Here is a 20129-nt window from a genome sequence, read left to right on the forward strand (position 1 = left end):
ATCACTTTCCGCACTCCAATCCCGTAATTGCCTAGAACTAGCACCGGTGAGAGCAGTCCAGGCACTTGGCAAGGCAGTAGACATCATGCCACCCGATCGGCATCTCGATCGGCAGGAATTGACCCGGAATGCTGCTCTGCTGTTACCTATGCGGAGCCGCATGGAATGCGGGCCGTGCGCTGATCGCAGATCCCCGCACTTGACAGCATACAGCCCTTCTCAGAGACGATTTGCTATTTGAGGTCGACTCCGTTCGTCCGAATTACGGCAATGCAGAGTGCGAGATGCATAGCGTGGCCCCGATCTCTCTCGTCGCGGAGATTGATGAGATGAGGCGAGCTGGAGATAGCATACCCCGCATGCCCTAACCCACTCCACCCTCTCTGTGTATTCATGATGGAAGATATATAACACCCTGTTTTACCCAGGCTATCGAGGAGACATCAACAAGTCACACATCTACAGTCAATACAAACACATCCAACTTCTCTTCCGCTCCACCACCACCATGACAATCCCAGATCTGCAATGGGCCCAAGTCTCCGAAAAAATCGGCGGCCCTCTCGTCCTAAAACAAATCCCCGTCCCCCAACCAGCCCCGGACCAAATCCTCGTGAAAATCAAATACTCGGGCGTGTGCCACACCGACCTGCACGCGATGATGGGCCACTGGCCCCTCGACGTGAAAATGCCCTTAGTCGGCGGGCACGAAGGCGCCGGGATCGTCGTCGCGAAAGGTTCGCTAGTCCACGAATTCGAGATCGGCGACCAGGCCGGCCTGAAGTGGCTGAATGGGTCTTGCGGGGACTGTGAGTTCTGTCGCCAGAGTGATGATCCGCTTTGTGAGCATGCGAAGCTGTCTGGGTATACGGTTGATGGCACGTTTCAGCAGTATGCGCTGGGGAAGGCGAGTCATGCGAGTAAGATCCCGCAGGGGGTGCCGCTGGATGCGGCGGCGCCGGTGCTTTGTGCGGGGATTACGGTGTATAAAGGGTTGAAGGAGAGTGGGGTGCGGCCCGGGCAGACGGTTGCGATTGTGGGTGCTGGGGGTGGGTTGGGCAGTTTGGCGCAGCAGTATGCGAAGGCAATGGGAATTAGGGTTGTGGCTGTGGATGGGGGTGATGAGAAGAGGGTCATGTGTGAGTCACTGGGGACTGAGGTGGGTGGCTTCTCTTTTTCTTTCCTTTGGAATCAATCTGACAAGGACAGACGTATGTGGATTTCACCAAATCGAAGGATCTCGTTGCGGACGTCAAGGCCGCCACGCCTGAGGGTCTTGGTGCACACGCTGTCATCCTGCTCGCTGTCTCTGAGAAGCCCTTCCAGCAGGCGACGGAGTATGTTCGGTCTCGCGGAACGATTGTTGCGATTGGACTACCTCCGGATGCGTACCTCAAGGCTCCTGTTTTCAACACCGTTGCCCGGATGATCACCATCAAGGGGAGCTATGTTGGTAACCGGCAGGACGGAGTCGAGGCGCTTGACTTCTTTGCTAGGGGCCTGATCAAGGCTCCGTTCAAGCTTGCCCCTTTGAAGGATCTCCCGAAGATTTTTGAGCTTATGGGTATGTTTCTAAATTAGTGGTGAGATTAATGCTAACTGGATGCAGAGCAAGGCAAGATTGCGGGTCGGTATGTGCTGGAGTTGCCAGAGTAGGCTGTTCTGTACGGAGTATGGAGTGAACATATTGCAATGCTACTGAATGAGTTTCAACAGTTGATTTCTGTATAATTGTAGATGTAGTTGAGGAAATTGAGCTCCCATGGCTTCAGGGCTCCAACATTGTAAAGGGAGCATTTGCTCTATCCAGCAGATCTGGAACTCTACGATGTTTGTTTGTGAAATTGGATAACTATTATACTCCTAGAACAGCAATCTGATTGGCGAGAAAGACAGCGCCAACTCCACGCTAGCCAGCAGCAACCCCGCATTGTGTTCGTCTGATCTTCCCCGGCTTTCCTCCGCTTTGAATTCCCCCAGGGTTTTCTTTCCTTCCTTTTACCAATCTTTCCATCTCTCATATTCTCCTGGTATAACTGAATAATATGGCCGACTCTCGTCGCCGCCAGTTCCACAGCTGCGACCCCTGCCGGAAGGGTAAGCGGGGCTGTGATGCTCCGGTGAGACTGTTCTACTTTGACTCCAGTCCAAGCTAACAAGGGTAGGAAAATCGAGCCGAGATCCAGTTTGTTTCTTGTTCAAACTGCAAGAAGTGGAAGAAGGAGTGCACCTTCAATTGGCTCTCTACGAATCCAACTCTCAAAGCAAAAGGAGCTCAGGAGAAGAGGAAGAGAACAAAGACCGCCAAAGCTGTTACTATCACAGACGCGAGTACGGAGTCTGCGACGCCAGACGATAGTCTTGGAATCCCATCCATTGGAAGTGATCTTGGTCTAAGTGTCGATGGATTGTCAGCGCCGTGGTTTCCTGTCGACATTGCAGAAGGAGAGATCCTTGGTATTAACGCCAACGAACCATTCGACTTCCCATCTTCATCGTCTTTCTATCCCTCAGACCATCTACCCGACCCGTATGCGCAATCATGGCTTGTGCCAGATATGAGTCTTCCAGGCGACTGGCCAGCCAGTACCGTACCATTACCTGGAAAGTCCTTCTCAGGAGGCAACCTCTTCCCACCAGAAACCACCATTTCAACCTTCAACGACACACTCGACCTAGTCCAACACCTCGAAGACGACCCCCGCTTCAACCCCCACCCAGCCACGTTCTGCATCGCCTCCAACAACGCCGCAAAAGCCTTCGCTCGCACAAGCATGACCCGCAACCTCATGCGCATCTACCACGACAGCATGGAAAACGCCCTCTCCTGTTGGCTAACCGAACATAACTGCCCCTACAGCGAGCCAGTTTCGTCACCAGACCCCCTTTCACTCCTCACCTCAACAGCCAACCTCCCCCGCCAGCGAAAAGAATGGGGCGCCAACTGGTCAAACAGGATGTGCATCCGCGTCTGCGAGCTCGACCGCGCCTCGTCTTCACTTCGCGGCCGGGCCCTGAGCTCTGAAGAAGACAAGACCGCATCGCGGGCCCTGCATCTAGCAATCGCGGCATTCGCATCACAGTGGACACAGCACGCGCAGCGGGGACGCGGGTTCTCCGTCCCTGGATCCATCGATGACGACGAACGCGCCATCCGGCGGGATGTCTGGAACGAGGCGCGGCATGCGCTGGAGAATTCCAGCCGCGTGCCGTCCTTCCGTGTGATCTTCGCGAATATTATATTCTCGCTGACGCAGAAGCCGTTGGATAAAGAGGGCTGCTGCGCACGCGGTGAAGGGTTACGTGAGTTGTTGGAAGATGACAGCGCGCCGAGCTTCCTCGAGGCTGCGAATAGACAGTTGTATACCTTTCGGCATAAGTTTATGCGGTTACAGCGGCGTGCGGCGAGGGAGCGTCAGGTTGACGCTGTGCTTTCGAGTCCCGAGCATAGGAGTACATTGGATCTGCTGTTTTGGTTGGGTGTTATGTTTGATACGCTTAGTGCGGCCATGTATCAGCGGCCGCTGGTGGTTTCGGATGAAGATAGCCAGATTGTGTCGATTTTACAACCGCCACCGCCCCCATCACCACCAGATCCTGTCCAAATCAACCTCGATTGCTGGGATATCCCTTCAGACCCGCAGATACAAGTACAACCACAACTCCAGGCTACAACGCTAACCATCCGTCCAAAGCGCGACGTCTGGGGTGACTTCTTTCTCCACGCCCCCTCCCCACAACCAACCCACCTACCACCAGACCACTGGCCTTACACCTACACCACGGCAGCAACCCTCCTCTCCCACGCAACCCCCGTAAAGGTCCTCCTCTACCGCCGCATAACCCGCCTGCAAACCCTCCTCTACCGTTGTAGCCCTCCAGCCACTCTCAAATCCGCCATCCGCGACGCGATTGCCGTGTACAACCACTGGAACGCAACATACGCGCCTTTCATGGCTGATTGTATAAGGTGGCACAGTTCTCTGCCCAGCAGGATCCAATCCTGGTACGTGATTCTGAATGGCCATTGGTTGCTGGCTGTGTTGTTGCTGGCGGATGTTATTGGAGAGGTTGCTGGGTATCTTCATTCGCCTGGAGAGGAGTGGATAGGAGACAGAGGAAGCGACAGGGCCGAATGGAATTGGGAGAAGGGTATTGCGGAAAGTCTTCAACGTGAAACAACACTCTCCATCGGCTCACTAGCGCGCGCGAGCCTGCAGGACGTAGCTCACCTTATGGAAACCGAGGGCCGGTATCACGACTGTGTGAGCGAGGTAGCATTCTTAGTGGAGCCCTGGACGGTAGTGCTGGTCAACTGTTTTGCCAGGGGAGGTTATGTTTCTGCGAGTATTTCTGGCAGCTCTTCTTCTAGTGTCGGTGGTAACTCATTTGCGAGAGTCCATGAAACTGGGACTGGAGATGATGATGAAGATGTATACCGGATGAACTGCAAGTTCTGTATCTCGGCGTTGGATTATCTAGCCCGGAAGTCGGATATGGCGTTTGTAGTGGCGAGGGATTTGAGGGGGTTGTTGGAAGGGAGAAGATCTGTGTGTGCTTGATGGTGGAAGGAATTTGGACAGCTCAGACCTGGGAAAGATGAAAACTACTCCAGATCTCTGTTTCACTGGGAAACAGCACGCGAGGCACATTTCCGTGCAGACGAGGAAACCCAGTCTCTCAAATACTCTATGACCGCCGTCTGCCTATGGCGCAGAGCCCACGCCAACGGAGTACGCCCATCGTCATCCTTTTCGCTTAGAATAGCGCCTCTCTCAAGATAGAGCTTGACGAGCCCTAGAAGCCCAGATCTTGCGGCTAGCATTAGTGGTGTTTGCTGCGTCCGATCCTTGACATGCAGGTCTGCTCCATGATCAAGCAGCAGCGCGGCTACAGCCCTGGAGCTGTGGTTCCCCATATAAGAAACGAAAGCTAGTGGAGTACGCCCGAAGAGATCTCTAGCTTCCAAGTTGGCGTTCCTTTCGATCAATAAGCGAACTGTAAAGATATCTCCAGATTGGATGGCATAGAATAGCAGAGTTCGCCCATACTCGTACACGGTTTCCAGACCTGACTGACCGCGTAATAGCATCGCAGCGTTTTGCGAGAGGCCATTGCGGACTGCCCAAAGCAATGGTGTTTCCCCAGGGCAATTCTTCTCGCCAAGCACGGTGCCCGCGTCCAGCAGCAGCCATATCATCTTCCAGCATCCAATCTGGATTGCCAAAGCTAACGGTGTCCGTCCAGAGCTGTCTTCGGCGTATTTATCAGCGCCTTTGCGTATGAGCATCCATGCCACATCCACACTGCCCCTTTCCACAGCTAGCGCCAGTAGGGTTTTACCGTTACGGTCACGACGCTCAAGCGGCCACCATTTGAGGAGCTCTTGGACCACTGTCACGTTATCCATGTTTAGTGCTGACCAAAGCGAAACACGAATGGCTTCATCAAAAGATGGATCTCCAGCGCCGCGCTCAAGTAGTTCCTGTAACATCGGCATGTTCCCGTGGATCGATGCTACCACAAGCGGGCTTGGGTCGGCCACAGCGCTTGCTCCTTTGTCGAGCAGGCAAGACACAATGTCAAGATAGTCCCCGCGAGCAGCGATATAGATTGGAGTGAGATGGTCGTCCGATCTAATATTCCATTCAACATCTCGGCTATTTAGTAGCAGGCGTACGGTTTCGACATTTCCAGTACTTGCTGCGTGGTGTAGTGCAGTTCGTCCATCTTTATCTCTATTATTGACCGCGCAAATCGTCAGCAGCAAGCTCAGTGTGGGGGTGTCTTCTAGTTTTGCCGCAACGTGTAATGCAGGTAACCCTTCGCCTATCAGTGGCATATTGCAAATCTGCAGTATCTCAGGTCCTGCCTCCATTGCGATTTTGAGCAGAGGAATATGTCCTTGTTTTACTGCCCACCCAAACAGTGCATGGATCTGAGAGCCCAGTGATCGGCCTCCCGACATCCAGGGGTGAAAGTTCCAGGTTTCATTGCATGTCAAAGCTAATCGGCAGAACTTTTCCCAAACTGGCGATGTAGGATTGATTTGCTTCATCTGAGCAGCCCAGTTTTCAATGGCATAACTAAGAAACCTGTATTGCGCATGGCTCGGGATCGACTTGGCCCGTATAGTCGAAGGGATGTTAATCGGATCAAGCTGTTTGTGGCCAACCCTCCAGGATAAGAGCTTTCCAATTGCGGAAGTCATTGTGGCCTCGCGTGCTAGCAGCTTTGGGTCAGGAAGCTTTGCCGTTGCTAGTCCTCTCTGCCCCTCTAGCTGAAGGCAGAAATCGGAAAAAGAGAGATAGGAAATGCATATCTCTCCGCAATCAAGCTCACCTTGCTGCGCCGTGATGGGCCAAGAATCAAAAGTGTTCCAATTCCTGAGAAGATGATCCCGCACTGAGGGATGAGCGAAGCGGACAGAAGTATCCACGGGGTCTTCAACAACGAGGTTTGCGCAGCAGCTGACAACAAAATTGCTATTCGGGATACGTCCCGGATCCCACTTATGGTCCTCAACCCTAAGTACAGTGGCCTCGCTGAGTTCCCCAAGAAGAAGGGGCCGCGACGCGAAGCTCACCCACTTGAGCACGTTGACGATACGGCTATCACTTGGATCTATGCGTCGCAAACAGTGATTGTATGTCTCTTCAAGATCTTTCGGCAGATCGTCGAGCTTCTGCCGGATTTCCGCATCTGTGATGCAGGTATCCCAAATAATCTCCAACTGGAGGTAGACCCACAAAAACCTGTCTCGATTGTCAGCGAAGAGCTAGGGGCATGTGACGAAGCTTGGTTTCCATACATCCCAGATGACTTCTGCAAAAGCCGTTTCTTCATATCAGCTAGGAGCTTAGCATTATCCGTGATCTTTTTGTACATAGTCTTCTCGCGAATGCTTTCGCGTATATACTCTTCAATATCGCCGAGTACATTTAGATCGGTGGAGATGTGACGCACGCCCGGTATAGCTCCCGGTATCTGGAGGTTACCAGGGAGGTATCTTCTGCTGAAAAGTAGGACCCGGGATGAGGATTGACGGACGTTTAGCAAAGTGTGGAACATCTTGAGCAATGCTCTGATGTCTTTTTCGCTGAGCAAATCGAGGCCATCCAACATGTAAATAGAGCCAGGCATGGAGCTATCCACACTAAGCAAGATACTCGCTAGTTCATCAAATTCAGGTCGCGCGCTGTCGGCACCAAAGGAAGCCCTGATCAGCCTCAGAGCGTCAGAGTGGGCTACCGCGTCGCTCTTCAACAACGGGTAAAGCTGATTGATGAAACTGGTGACAATATATGACGCCTCCAGTATCTCTCTCCTGTCGGGCTCGCAGTAGAAGAATGCTGAAGGAATCGGGTGTTCTCCGGCACCATACCTAACGACGTCCACAACAGAGGTACTACGTCCGGGTCAACGGCCTTGTATGTCCACGTGAACCAAAAATTTCTGACTTACGCTATTATCGTCTTTCCTGACCCGACTTTTGGTAGTTAGTTATAGTACGAGCAGCAACCTAGAGACAAGAAAATGGAACCGTACTTTTTCCAGTACACCACAGCCACGAGGATTTATGGTTGACAAACCACTCTATAAATTGAGGGTGGCGTGTGAACCACTGGGTAGTATTTGTGATTCGCTTGTGTGATATTCTTCGATGAGCTCTCTCGTGGTCGTATGCACATAGCTTTTTTGTGGCAACATCCTCGTCGCCTCAAACTGCCAGGTTATGCATCGCATGCCCTTGGTCGTTGTTTTTGGTCTCTCGTCGAAACGTAATTGTTGGAGAAGGGCGTAGCTGGGCCCGAAGACTCCGATTATGACGGTGTCCTGGATGTCAACCTCGAGATTAGATGTCTTTCGTGAAAGCGTGTGGAGGGGTGAATACGTTCTATGATTGAGATGGAGGTGGAAGGCATAACGATCAGCAACTCTTTCGTGTATGCGGCAGCAACCATTGCAGCATAAGCTTGCCACTGTTTACTCTTGTGCGAATCTGCATAGTCACATATACCTCGAATCACAACGCATGGAAAATGGTCGACTAGTCCGGCTGCTTCCATCTCAAAGCAAAGAAAGCCATATTGCCGAGCTAGTCTGTCTCTTGTAGCGCCATGCTTCATCACCTGGTTTCCCGATGCAATTAGACCATAGTGAATGTGCGGCACAGTAGAGGTCCGGGGTGGACGGGTAACAAGCTTCGTTCTGTCGCAAGAAGAGCATGTCGCTTCCGAGTCAGGATGGTCATAGCTGGAGTCGAACACTTGATCCTGGTCTTCGCCAGGGTATGTGAAGTCATTCGATTCTAACTGAAGCTTCGATGAGGCTTCTGAGTTTATTGCTGAGATCTTGGCCCCATACAGACGATGTTGGGCTTGTAGCCGTGATATAGCTGTCAGGGCCATGTATGGGGGTTTATTCAGCGAGCCTGTGTGTTCGAATTGACCACCTGCGACTGTTTTCCCGTAATCGTACTGTATCACTCCACCAGAGTCTCTAGTCGGCGCACCCACTATGACATCTCCTAGTCGAATATCAAATTGCATGTTAGGGACTCCGCCTCCGAGTCCTACCATCAGTCCGACCTGTATTGATGGGTAGCTCAATCGCATCATTGCAGCCACGGACGCGGCGGAGACTGTGCCGTAAATGCCATAAGGAAGACACGCGATAACTATATTATGAAGACCGATGCGGCCCAAGACATAGGTATTGCTGTCACTCCGGTCGCTTGGCAGGGTAGGATGTTCCTCGTCAAGCATGGCAATAGCGGCTGCCATTTCCACTGGAAGCGCGCATATCCAACCAATGGTGTAGTCCTCGTGGTACCTTTCCACCATCCTTGAGCGATAGCGCGGCAGCAGAATGGCCGTCAGAAAGAATCATAGGATATGGCAACGGAGGCTGGAATTCCCTGAACCGATATAACCTCCGCTCATAGTTAAGTCAAGAAAATCATCAACCACTGGTTTTCTCAACTCGGTTCGACTATATGCGATGCTTAAGTCGTTAAGCACATTTTTAGATGTGCGTCGTGTTCCCGAACCACGCAGCACAGCGAGGCTGAGACGAACCGTATCTCAGCCTGCGCCCTGGGCAAGGCGCTAAGCTGTCGGGTGTGCTGCATAAGTCCCTGTTTTTGGTCCAATGATAGTGTATGCCCACATCTATGACATATTCTCGGAGATTCCTACCTGGGTGTAAGCAGTCCAACAACAGCTTTCATCATCGGTCTTGACTCTTTGGTAACGCATTTGAAGCAGGCAGATGTCCTTTCATTGGCTCGATATTCAATCTCTGGTGGATAATGCTTGGTTACAGAGCACACGAATAATGTACATGCAGGAGAGAGCTCTGAGATCTGACAGTTTATTCTGGAATTCGCGATAGTAGGTGTCTACGTCTATCCTGCGCGAGCTGGAGAAGGACAACCCCAAAATGGAAGGAGCGTGGGTGTTTGCACTGTTTGTTCCTCCTCGACGATCCGATCAACGATTATTCAAACAACAATGGATGTTTCGCTTTCCGGTTACAAACAACTAAGAACATCTTCCGTTTCAGCTCTTTAATACTAGTCCTAGGCGAGAGTCTCAAGCGCAATTTATTTATTCCTCCCGTGAAGTCCAAACGGTTTCCTCCTCGCTCGCCCGCACCAACAATCAGTAAACCTGTCCTCTCCGTCACGATGGACAACCTCCCAGGTTAGCACTCCAACTTCAATCTAGGAAATGGAACACATTTACTGACAACTCAACCTCCAGAGCCCATCCAGACTCTCCTCCAGCACCCTACAATTCAACAACTCACCTCCTCACCCCTCGCATCCAACCTCGCCCACCTCCAGGCGACCTACCTCACCCCCTCGATCACCCACGTCAAAGACTCCTACGTCGACCCATCCCTCTCGCACCTCCGCACAACATATCTAGACCCATACATCATCCAACCACTCGCACACATGCTCGCCTCAACGCCCGATCTCGCCTCCGTGCTTGTCTTGATCTTTATCCTCTTCGTCTCCTTCAAGGTCCTCGACTACACACGCCGCGCGGTGATGTTCTGGGTCTGGTTGACGTTCCGCCTGGCTTGGTGGGCGACGATCATCTCGCTGGGGTTATATATGTATCAGGCGGGCTGGGCGAAGGTTGCACGGGACGTAGGTTTCCTGTTCAACTTCTTGGTTGGTCTTTTGGAGCATTTTGGGAAGTCGTTGGAGGAGTCGAAGGCGACTGGGGGAGGCAGTAGGGGTGGTCAGGGGTATTGGGCGAGGGATTGATTGGGATTAATTTTGGTACTTTTTCTCGCAAGGTCTGGGCTTTGGTGAGGTATAAAATAGCGTCTCTCATGGTTTGGTGGCGGCGGGTTTCCATGAGCTTTTGGGTTGGCTTGGATCGGTCATCGGGATTGAAGATTACAGGAGTTCGGGTCTGTTTACTGCGGAATGTGGCATAGAGTCTGATGGGTATGGATTATGATCTAAATCTGATGGTTTTGATGTCCTGCACTATCGAGTGTATCTGTTGAATATAAGAATATAACTATCACGAGCGTTGCTCTAAAAGTTCCTCGCACTGTCACAGTATGCTCTTCTATATCCCGACGTGCCCTTCCCTGCTTAGGCAATCGTAGTCGAGGCCGTGGGGAGCATAGCATATATGCATCTTTGGAAGGTGTCGCCGGCTTCAGATGCAGTTCTTTTGATTGGAATGCGTCCAAACCAATGATTGTCGTGGTTAACGTAAATTTCGGAGACCTCTTATACTCAATCCGCATCCTCCCAGTCAACTTCCTGCGTATCACCAGGCTCCCTCGGCTCTTGCGCCTCGTGGTACTGAATGGCGTCGTCGATATGGCTCAGCACCGCAGAAACACTATCCTCATCTCCGGCTTCTAACTGCAGGAAAGAGACCATACTGAAATCATCGATCAGCTGCCCGACAGCCCGGTTCAACCGGTCGAATGAACCGCCGCTCATCAGCGATTCCTTCGCCATTGGATCCGAGCCCAGACTATCCTCAGCCTCGTTACTATCTTGAAGCAGCTGCACATCGACGCGCGTGAACCGCTTCAACTCTCGCCGTGAAACCATATCCCGCACTTGATCCATTTTCGTCAGGATATTCACGTGCGGCATCTCGAGCATCAACATCGCGGACATCGCGCTGAGCGTTCCCGCAAAGAACTTTGCCTTGTCAACGACAAACGTACTCTCCAGAAGATAAGCAGCGCAGAGGTTGATGTTCAGCGGGCCCGCGCGCGAAAGAAATTGCACCAGCGACGGAAGCAGCGGAACGTGTGTATACAGCTCAATCTGTCCAGGCATGTCGAAGATGATCAGGTATTCCTCGCTCAATGGGTCCAGCGCCTCAGATAAAAAGTCGAGATTTTGGAGGAGGAACTCGAAGCAGTAAATGAGGCCGCCGTTGGGGCCAAGACCCAATTCCTCCATTACATCTTCGAGGGTGATGAGTTCACGGATGTCGAGGTCGGGGTCATAATGGAAGGATTCGGCGGCGGGGTCGAGGTTAACGTAGAAGCAGCTTCGGCGGGTGGTTTGGAGGTGTTGGATAAGGGCGTTGCAAAAGGTTGTTTTACCAGCGCCCGCTGGGCCCATTACTAGCACGCCGAACTTCGACATGGTGACCGTGGTGGTGGTGGTTGGGGTTAAAGTGGTGGTGCTGATCGCCGATTACATCGGTCCGCGGGGAGAAATTGCTGGGAATTTTTTTACGCTCCGGTGGCTCCACCACCGACAATCCATGTGGTGCACTCTATGGCTGCGCGGCCTCCTACAGAGCATTCCGCTTGTACCACCCAATAGCAGCTCTAGCCTGGAGAGGCTGGTGCTGGAGGAAAGACAGGGAAATAGCTCACCGCCAGAAATCAAGAGCAAACAACCAATAATTCGGAGTTCGGCCCTGGTATTCCTTCATTTCCTCCTGCTGAGGCTGGATTGCGCGATCGGAGCCACGTTTTAGCGGTCCGGCACCTGAACCGTCGGCGGGTTCTTCTCCCCCTCTTTTTTCCACCGCCGACTCCCCTCCTTTTTCATTCCTCTCTCTCTTCTCTTTCCTCCTTCACCTCCAGTTCTATACCTCTTTCTCTCTTTCTTGTGCTCTTTTCACCCTCAATTCCACACTACCTTCACAATGGGCTCCGTCAGCAACAGCGGAACTTTCCTCTTCACCTCCGAGTCAGGTAAGGCTGCATGGTCGCCAGCTGAAGGAATTGAACTGACTTGTATTCAATTTAGTCGGAGAGGGTCACCCCGATAAGATTGCGTACGTTTTATCGCATAGTCGCAATGAGGCGCGCTGGTTCGTGTATTAATGATTGTACAGTGACCAGGTGTCCGATGCCATTCTCGATGGTAAGATTTTCTCGCTCCAGAGAATTGTACTTCCAGTTATTGATACTAACTCTTGAAATAGCCTGTCTCGCTGAGGATCCTCTCTCCAAGGTCCGAATTCCAGCCCTTTGCCCTCTTCGACCTACTGTCGCAAGAGGTCAATTTCTTACGTACTGACTGTCCGCATAGGTTGCCTGTGAGACTGCTACCAAGACTGGTAGGTTTCCCGTACACGTAAAACTCTTCCCTTCGCTAATAATCCGCAGGTATGATCATGGTCTTCGGTGAAATCACCACCAAGGCTAGACTCGACTACCAGGCCATCATCCGTGGCGCCATCAAGGACATCGGTTACGATGACTCCGAGAAGGGTTTCGACTACAAGACCTGCAACGTCCTGGTCGCCATTGAGCAACAGTCCCCCGATATTGCCCAGGGTCTCCACTACGAGCAGGCTCTCGAGCAGCTTGGTGCTGGTGACCAGGGTATCATGTTCGGCTATGCCACCGATGAGACCCCTGAACTCCTCCCCCTCACCGTCCTCCTCTCCCACAAGCTGAACTCTGCCATGTCCGCGGCCCGCCGCGACGGCTCCATCCCTTGGCTCCGCCCCGACACCAAGACCCAGGTCACCATTGAGTACGCTCACGACAACGGTGGTGTCAAGCCCCTCCGCGTTGACACCGTCGTCGTTTCCGCCCAGCACAGCGACGATGTGAGCACTGAGGAGCTCCGTGCCGTCATCAAGGAGAAGGTCATCAAGAAGGTCATCCCCGCCGAACTCCTCGACGACCGCACCGTTTACCACATCCAGCCCTCTGGCCGTTTCGTCATTGGTGGTCCTCAGGGTGATGCCGGTCTCACTGGCCGTAAGATCATTGTCGACACCTACGGTGGCTGGGGTGCTCACGGTGGTGGTGCTTTCTCCGGAAAGGATTACTCCAAGGTCGACCGTTCTGCTGCCTACGTCGGCCGCTGGATCGCCAAGTCCCTTGTTGCCGCTGGCCTCGCCCGCCGTGCCCTTGTCCAGCTCTCCTACGCCATTGGTGTCGCTGAGCCCCTCTCTCTCTACGTCGACACCTACGGCACCTCCGAGAAGTCCTCCGATGAGCTCGTCCAGATCATCCGCAACAACTTCGACCTCCGTCCTGGTGTCATTGTCCGTGAGCTTGACCTCGCCAAGCCCATCTACTTCAAGACTGCCAAGAACGGCCACTTCACCAACCAGGAGTTCTCCTGGGAGAAGCCCAAGACCCTCAAGTTCTAGGCGAAGTCGCTGCGACTCGAATCTCCTTCGACATATCTTATTCCTTTTACGAATGTAATGATTCCGGCTTTGTTTCAACAACTCAAAGCACAAGCATAGACATGTCAAAACAAAAAGCATCTTATGTCTTCATTTCTTATGTCTGACCATTTCTTTGCATGGTTCCTGCGGGGCCAGGGTTTGCGCGGATAAATTCAACATGATACCACTTTTGGCTGGGAGGGATGTATCGGCGTTGTTTGGGAGTGATCATTTCAACATATGAGCCTGAGGCGCGACGTTTGACTGCAGTCGGACGCGTGCTGCTAGAAGGCCACCAGGTGGTACTGGCGAGTCCGACATGGTTCGGGCCTACCACTACTGCATGCTAATCTAAACATTGGCAAAATAGAATATTAATAATGAATTTGCATCATCTGCAAAGTTGTTTTCTCGTAGAATCTGTAAACGAATTTCGCAATTGGGATCAAGTTCTGGGGAGTCGGGGGGTTGGTTGATGCCAGAGGGGGATTTCCGAGGCAGCCCCATCAGCCCCATCCTATCGAACTTTCAGGCACTAAGGCACTAATACCTTCCCCACCGACGCGTGACAGCAAAGCTTTGATCAAGTCGCGTCTCAATAATCCGCCATCCAGCATTGGCTCCATTCGTTGCTCGACTTGTACCAATTGGGCTTATCTCGTTCTTCAAAGATCTCTCCCCATCCGAATTGCTTATTCTTGATCTCCAGACTCCAACCCACTTCATACCCCATACAATGTACGAGTAGCTCCCACACGCGTTCATGGCCTCGCGTGCATCCCTCACCGTCCTCGAACCTCTCCCACTCAACCAACTCCGCGATGCTCCTCCACATCTAAAGAAGCGGAAGAGACCCTCGGTCTCGGAGGGATGGTCTGCCGATAATATCGTTATTAGGGTACACACTTCCTCTTTAACGCGCCACTACCCAACTAACAATCATACCATATCAGGCCCACGCCGCCTCCCTCTCCGACGACCCGTATGTCCTCGAGCCTCTCGCCGTGATCCCTCGATCCCAGCTGCCCTTTTCCTGGCTCGATGCCCCGTCTGCTCTTTCCCAGATTCAATCGGGGAGTCTCTTCATCGCGAATATTCCTTCTCTCGAGGCGGAGACGCATCCTGAACCGGTTGTTTTAGCTGTTCGGTTATTTTCCGATGGCGGGTTGTATGTGATTGAAAGAGTCAAGAGGGGGATTTACTCGCTTTGTAAACTTGATCGGGGAATTGAGGAGGGGGATATTCGGGTTGCTCTAAAGGCGGGGAGTAGGCAAGTCAGTTCGGGGCTGCCATGCACGCCTCGCAAGGCGGCTGGTGATGGTGGTGGCGATGAGTGGTGGCGGCTTGCGCAGGTGGATGATCCCGCTCCTAGTGATGCGCACGGGGCTCCTGTGAAGCGGGCCAAGGTTGATTTTGTCTTTGGAGTTGTTTCTGAGCCTGCGGTTCGTGATGAGCGGAGGAATGGTGATTCTCTGGTAGAGGCTGTGGATAGGAGCTCGAGCTGTGATGTTCGGATGGTCTCTGTGCCTCCGGAGAGTCATTTGCCTGAGACAGTCGTGTCGAGCGAGGTTGATGCAACCACGCAGGAACAAGAATCTACGCAGTCTCCGCAGGAGCTTTTGGATGGGCTGAGGGAACAGTATTTGCAGGCCCTATATGTTTCCAAGGTATGCAGTCTGCCTGATATCCTCCCGTTGATACTGATATGTTTAGGCATCTGTCGCCTACTTCGCCAAAGGTCCTCTACCTCGCTGTAAGGCTGCATTCCAGTCTTCAGGGACTGGCGAGAGCAATATATCTAAACTTACAGCCTTTTACAGAGCTGCAATTCTGACAGCTAAGAAAATGGACTTGAAATATAGAGAGACACTGCCAACAACGCTTCATGACGTGGTGTTGAGCATATCTGACGAAGAGATAACCGCGCCGAAGAAGCGAAAGAGCAAGAAGAAGACGCTCGGGAGGAATGGTCTATATGCAGAGGAACAAAACTTTATCCGACGGTGGTGGAAGAATCGGACAATGACAGAAGCCGGTGCTTCGGTTGAGACGTCTAGAGATGCAGAGATCAAAAAGCATGTGTCTGACCTGCGGCTGCGGGAAACCCAACTTCAGATCCTGCTTATTCTGGAGACTATTGCGCTTGAGACTGCGGCTGCGGAGGCGAAGAAGGCTGAGGACCCAGTCGATGGCTCTACAGAGGCCATGACGGTACAGAAACCTAAACCGAAAGCCAAAGGTGCTCAAGACTTGAACACGATGCTCGAACTCCACCTCGACCGGTTGTGCATTTGGCACGCTGTCAGCTTCGATAATGCCTCAACCTCAGATAATCAGCCTTCCGGCAACAATCAGTCTGGAAAGACGGGTGGCAATGATGCTATGCGAGACTTCTGCACAGAAGTCATTATTCCATTCTATGCTTCGCGGCTTCCGGACCGGTGCAAATCAATCACACGGAAACTAGGCGTCTCTGCCAGCACAATACCAGCGCTACCTAAATCTGCTAAGAAACTCTCTCGCAAGGAGTCGTCGACAGCCGAACGCATCGCTCAGAAACAGTCTCGCCGCTCACTACATCGGGTACTCACTGATGAGCAATCCACATCGCAAGGAAAATCTCAGCCGTCCCTTAACCGCTCAATTACCGCGCCCTCGCAGATCGAGAGTAAGCGAGAAACTACGCCATTGCTACCTTCACTCAGCACGAGCGTACGCGGCGGTATCCAGAAAGCCAAACGAGCGGAGAATCGAGAAGTCGATCTCTTCGCTGTGGCACGGCAACATGAAACAAAGCTCAAGCGGAACCAGATTCTCGCCGATCAGAAGAAAGAGCTCGATGCTGCTATTCTCGCCCTTCGAAAACCAAATCGCGAGCTCGTTGCCAAGGATATTGCACAGGATGTCGAAAAACGGCTTACGAGCTCTAGCTCACGAAAACCTAAGAACCCTGTTCGTAATCCATTGGGACAAGGTGTGCAGGTCATGGCGACGCCTAGCAAAGTTCGCAAGCGGGATGCCGTTGCCGGTTTGCACCCGCTGCCGAAGACTGCTGCCCGGTCTAAACCTAAAGCTTCCTCTTCCTCTTTTTCATCACCGTTCAGTGCCGAGCCGCAGGTTATCCCTGCCTCGGCAGTTCGACCTACCTCCTTCTCACACCCGACATTCACCGCCGATGTCGCAGTTCACGAGACGCCGTCTAGACGTCCATCTCAGCCGTTGGCCTCATTCCAGGACTCCACGGATCCTGCAATTGCCGAGTCACCCGTCCCCAAAATTGGAGGTGGGAACCTCTTCCGCGTTCCTCGTCGACCAAGTATAGCAGCAGCAGCAGTTTCAGCTCAACCTCCAACGTCGGCACCAGCTCCTCGGCCTTCAGAAACAGCACCCGTTACACCCGTCCGTACCCAGCGTGTTGAATTCCGAGATATGGATCTATCAATGGATAACCCTCAAACACGCCTTCCGCCGCCGCCACCTCCCCTCTTCGCTCTTCCTTCAAGGATTACCCCGGTGACCTCAAACAAGTCAAGCATGGTCTTTGAGACGCCACCAAAAGCCGCTCCTGTTCCTCCAGTTTTTGTTACTGATTCAGAGTCTGGAAGTCGGCGAGCAAGTATTTCCGCTTCTGGGAATCGGTTTGCGTCCATGCCTGTCCCTGCGCCAGGGTCTAGTAGGGCTGAGTCTGTGGCAGCTGTAGTACCAGTCACCCCGGAGAAATCAATCTATGCGAGCCTTGGGTGGGATGAGGATGATGATGAGCTTTCAATGTGAATGCTCTTGATATTTACAGTTAGCGTTTGTTTGTTGTTTGTATCCATTAGCGGGCGTTAAAATAGGGATGTTTTGTCGAGTAGGCGTTTGTGAACGCATTACGATCTTTCTTATATACACCACTGGTACACTAGAAACTATCAGAGCAGAGCAGAGCAGAGTACGTACCTCATATCAATGGCATTTACTCTCGATTTCAATAGTCATATATCGCGAACGTCAACGGCGCCGCTTATACTACGTACGCAGGTCCAGTCAGCGGGTCATGACTGCAACTATATATCCATGCGGTAGAAACACATTTTATATCACAAGAACCAAAAAAAAAAAAACGAGGAACAGAAATCTGGTCCTGCAGTCCATTAGAGTAAGTCAATACTTTGTCCTTAGATATAATAAATAGGCTGGATGGGGCAAAGGTGGGAGGGGAGGGGACGTAGTAACGTCAGCTGGCGGCACCTCAGCGAAGGAATGAGGTAGACTGTATACTGTATAATGCACAGCTAGATTGTCAGCGCAATGATCTTGCTAGGTAGAGAGCTGAGTGGGTTAGCTAGCTAGCTGGATTGTATGGCTGCTGGTTGTGTTGTTGGCTGTGTGGCTGGCTGGAAATGGGGTTCGCCTGGTTGTTTACGGTAGGTAGAGTCTAGGCTCTTTGGACAACTCTCACCGCAATAGGATCTTGGGCTGTAGACGAAAGAGAGAACAGAGGAGAGAGGAGGTGAGGTGTATTGTGGTGGCTTGCTGAAGTGAGGGGCGAGGATGTGGCATGTGGGAGGATTCGAGGTGAGCTAGGCGTGTCCGAGACTCCGAGGACTTTGTGGACTAGGGTCCGATCAAGGGTTCATGGGATGAGATGGCATGTGCTTAATCCGATAGGTCCATGCTGTGCTCGGTGGTGTGGAAGGACAATGGCTGGGTGAGAAGGGTTCAGCTCGCCTTTTCGTCTTCCCCCGCTCTTAGGGCTATAGATCGGAGGAGTATTGACATGGGGGGTACGGACTGTCACAACAGCCACGGAATGTATAAAAGCGCAGCTCCTACTCATCTTGATCTACTGTCTGTATTATCGTAGCTCTCCTACTCGAACAACCTTCAACCATATTCAAATCTCTCCCTCAAGATGGTCACCGTTGACAAGTTCGCAGGCCCCATTACGGCTTTTGCCATCACCGAATGGATAAGCAATTGCGAATCCGCCTTTGAAACCTGGGAGGACGACAACAGCGGCAAATCACTGACCGATAAGCAAAAGATCCACGCTGTGGGTGGCTCCATCGTCAAGAATGCAGCCACGGACGACCTCCACACATGGTGGCTGACGAACCACAACAACCTCGAGACCCGCACATGGGTTTTCTTCCAGGACTCGCTGAAAGAACGGGCGCTGGGGAGGGACTGGGTGCTGCGCTCGCTCAGGGAGATGTTCTCGACTACCCAGGGCTCGCAGAGCATCGACCAGTATTTCGCCGCGCTGAACAGGGTCCGCTTCGTGCTCTCGCGTGCTGGGCCGGAGTTCCAGATCCCTGACTTCGACTTCAAGTGCCATCTCCTGTTTCGTGCTGCCCCGGGCTTGCTGGACCAGTTGCTTAAGGACGATTTCCACACGTATTCCCTGACCAGTGATTCGGATGAGGGAATCAAAGCCTGGCTAAAGAAATATCCCGCTGCTGCTGCTCCTATCAACCATCCGTGAGTCTCCCAGATTTTCTTATCTCTTTCTCGCCCTTGAGATGATAGGCAAGAAGACAATAGCACATTAGCATGAAAAAAGACGTTAACACATCGCATTTCTCAAAATAGAACCCCCACCCCGTCATCACCGCTCATCACGCCGGAATCGTACATCGTGACTAGACCATGGGGCTGGTACAGCGGTGACCCCTTCTCAGATCTCACCTCCAGACAGATGAATATACAATCAATCAAAATGCCGCATCTCCGGGAGCTCTCAATCTGGACGAACAAGTCCGGCGCCACGCAGAAGCTCATTCAGGGCTTCTACCTCAAATTCAATACTCTTACTGACACGTTCCGGAGCCCCCCGAAGATCGCAGACGGATGGGAGGAGCATGTCCTCACGCTCGCCGACGATGAATACCTCACTCAGGCCCAGGCCCGGGCGTCCAACAAGCACCAGGCCATTACTGCGATTGAGTTCACAACGTCCAAGGGGAGAACGCTGGGGGCGGGCGAGCTGCTTGATGAGCACTATAACTACAAGGCGCCACCAGGGTGGAGGATTGTGGGCTTTCACGGGACTGCGCATACCGGCTCGGCGGAGCTGAATCCATTGTCGCAGCTAGGTATGATCTATGCGCCTGTGAAATAAATCTCGTGCTGTCTATTTGAGAGGTGGAGGGGGAAGGGGGTCGCATATCAAGTGCAAGCACCCAGTCAATTACACGTCCTGAACCGCGGAGTGATAATGTATATGGGAACTGTATTCTGACTGTATGTAGCCACTAATCACCGTGGTAGAAAGTGAATTGACTGAGTCCGCGACGGGATGTCGCCTCCCGAACCCGGCTAGAATGGGCATTCGATATGGCAGCTGCGACCGACCCTATAGTTAGCAAAGTTCAGGGAACATTGTCATGTTCTTTACCAACCTGGTTCCTCTTATCCAAATAGCCGCGTACTCCGTACTTGAGGTAAGTATTCTATCTTTGTAAAGGGGTTGATGGGCGAGTTAGGGCTGGGTTTAGCTTG

At 52.4% G+C, this 20129-nt stretch overlaps 8 protein-coding genes across 8 annotated transcripts; 6 read left to right on the forward strand and 2 right to left on the reverse strand.

Annotated features, from left to right (window-relative positions):
* Window positions 1-49: 49 nt before the first annotated feature.
* BJY04DRAFT_203087 (zinc-dependent alcohol dehydrogenase) lies at window positions 50-1914 on the forward strand. Its single transcript, XM_073713309.1, has 3 exons — window positions 50-1159; window positions 1210-1564; window positions 1610-1914. The coding sequence occupies exons 1-3, from the start codon at window positions 509-511 to the stop codon at window positions 1654-1656; spliced, it is 1053 nt and encodes a 350-aa protein (XP_073564618.1). The 5' UTR covers window positions 50-508; the 3' UTR covers window positions 1657-1914.
* Window positions 1915-2045: 131 nt separating this feature from the next.
* On the forward strand, window positions 2046-4562 carry BJY04DRAFT_224643 (Zn(II)2Cys6 transcription factor domain-containing protein; the record flags this gene model as incomplete). Its single annotated transcript, XM_073718030.1, has 2 exons — window positions 2046-2120; window positions 2166-4562. 2 exons carry the CDS (start codon window positions 2046-2048, stop codon window positions 4560-4562), a joined length of 2472 nt encoding a protein of 823 aa, XP_073564619.1.
* Window positions 4563-5322: 760 nt separating this feature from the next.
* Window positions 5323-8846, reverse strand: BJY04DRAFT_211775 (uncharacterized protein; the record flags this gene model as incomplete). Its single annotated transcript, XM_073714452.1, has 8 exons — window positions 5323-5394; window positions 5522-5655; window positions 5701-6086; window positions 6123-6755; window positions 6812-7384; window positions 7593-7719; window positions 7895-8591; window positions 8631-8846. 8 exons carry the CDS (start codon window positions 8844-8846, stop codon window positions 5323-5325), a joined length of 2838 nt encoding a protein of 945 aa, XP_073564620.1.
* Window positions 8847-9459: 613 nt separating this feature from the next.
* BJY04DRAFT_174116 (Apq12 family protein) lies at window positions 9460-10525 on the forward strand. The gene is made up of 2 exons (XM_073709288.1): window positions 9460-9707; window positions 9768-10525. The coding sequence occupies exons 1-2, from the start codon at window positions 9692-9694 to the stop codon at window positions 10280-10282; spliced, it is 531 nt and encodes a 176-aa protein (XP_073564621.1). The 5' UTR covers window positions 9460-9691; the 3' UTR covers window positions 10283-10525.
* BJY04DRAFT_203093 (putative signal sequence-binding GTPase GPN3) lies at window positions 10481-11693 on the reverse strand. The gene has a single exon (XM_073713311.1). It carries the CDS (start codon window positions 11642-11644, stop codon window positions 10769-10771), a length of 876 nt encoding a protein of 291 aa, XP_073564622.1. The 5' UTR covers window positions 11645-11693; the 3' UTR covers window positions 10481-10768.
* Window positions 11694-11715: 22 nt separating this feature from the next.
* On the forward strand, window positions 11716-14045 carry BJY04DRAFT_203095 (S-adenosylmethionine synthetase). Its single transcript, XM_073713312.1, has 6 exons — window positions 11716-12204; window positions 12260-12287; window positions 12348-12376; window positions 12438-12466; window positions 12545-12572; window positions 12622-14045. The coding sequence occupies exons 1-6, from the start codon at window positions 12156-12158 to the stop codon at window positions 13620-13622; spliced, it is 1164 nt and encodes a 387-aa protein (XP_073564623.1). The 5' UTR covers window positions 11716-12155; the 3' UTR covers window positions 13623-14045.
* Window positions 14046-14406: 361 nt separating this feature from the next.
* BJY04DRAFT_233281 (uncharacterized protein) lies at window positions 14407-17567 on the forward strand (the record flags this gene model as incomplete). Its single annotated transcript, XM_073719941.1, has 3 exons — window positions 14407-14541; window positions 14597-15310; window positions 15357-17567. The coding sequence occupies 3 exons, from the start codon at window positions 14407-14409 to the stop codon at window positions 17415-17417; spliced, it is 2910 nt and encodes a 969-aa protein (XP_073564624.1). The 3' UTR covers window positions 17418-17567.
* A 920-nt stretch (window positions 17568-18487) lies between these two features.
* BJY04DRAFT_174169 (uncharacterized protein) lies at window positions 18488-19979 on the forward strand. Its single transcript, XM_073709289.1, has 2 exons — window positions 18488-19109; window positions 19221-19979. The coding sequence occupies exons 1-2, from the start codon at window positions 18541-18543 to the stop codon at window positions 19747-19749; spliced, it is 1098 nt and encodes a 365-aa protein (XP_073564625.1). The 5' UTR covers window positions 18488-18540; the 3' UTR covers window positions 19750-19979.
* The last annotated feature ends 150 nt before the right edge of the window (window positions 19980-20129 follow it).

The sequence above is a fragment of the Aspergillus karnatakaensis genome (assembly GCF_047715665.1).
Source record: "Aspergillus karnatakaensis strain CBS 102800 unplaced genomic scaffold BJY04scaffold_96, whole genome shotgun sequence".
Classification (NCBI taxonomy): domain Eukaryota; kingdom Fungi; phylum Ascomycota; class Eurotiomycetes; order Eurotiales; family Aspergillaceae; genus Aspergillus; species Aspergillus karnatakaensis.

What these genes read in the sequence shown, in the direction of transcription:
- BJY04DRAFT_203087 (XM_073713309.1), top strand. Translation starts at nt 509, where the DNA reads ATGACAATCCCAGATCTGCAATGGGCCCAAGTCTCCGAAAAAATCGGC. An exon ending in GTGAGTCACTGGGGACTGAG is followed by an intron (nt 1,160 to 1,209) that starts GTGGGTGGCTTC and finishes TGACAAGGACAG; the next exon opens with ACGTATGTGGATTTCACCAA. An exon ending in GAAGATTTTTGAGCTTATGG is followed by an intron (nt 1,565 to 1,609) that starts GTATGTTTCTAA and finishes AACTGGATGCAG; the next exon opens with AGCAAGGCAAGATTGCGGGT.
- BJY04DRAFT_203095 (XM_073713312.1), top strand. Translation starts at nt 12,156, where the DNA reads ATGGGCTCCGTCAGCAACAGCGGAACTTTCCTCTTCACCTCCGAGTCA. An exon ending in CCTCTTCACCTCCGAGTCAG is followed by an intron (nt 12,205 to 12,259) that starts GTAAGGCTGCAT and finishes TATTCAATTTAG; the next exon opens with TCGGAGAGGGTCACCCCGAT. An exon ending in CTGAGGATCCTCTCTCCAAG is followed by an intron (nt 12,467 to 12,544) that starts GTCCGAATTCCA and finishes CTGTCCGCATAG; the next exon opens with GTTGCCTGTGAGACTGCTAC.
- BJY04DRAFT_203093 (XM_073713311.1), bottom strand. Translation starts at nt 11,644, where the DNA reads ATGTCGAAGTTCGGCGTGCTAGTAATGGGCCCAGCGGGCGCTGGTAAA.
- BJY04DRAFT_174169 (XM_073709289.1), top strand. Translation starts at nt 18,541, where the DNA reads ATGGTCACCGTTGACAAGTTCGCAGGCCCCATTACGGCTTTTGCCATC. An exon ending in GCTGCTCCTATCAACCATCC is followed by an intron (nt 19,110 to 19,220) that starts GTGAGTCTCCCA and finishes TTCTCAAAATAG; the next exon opens with AACCCCCACCCCGTCATCAC.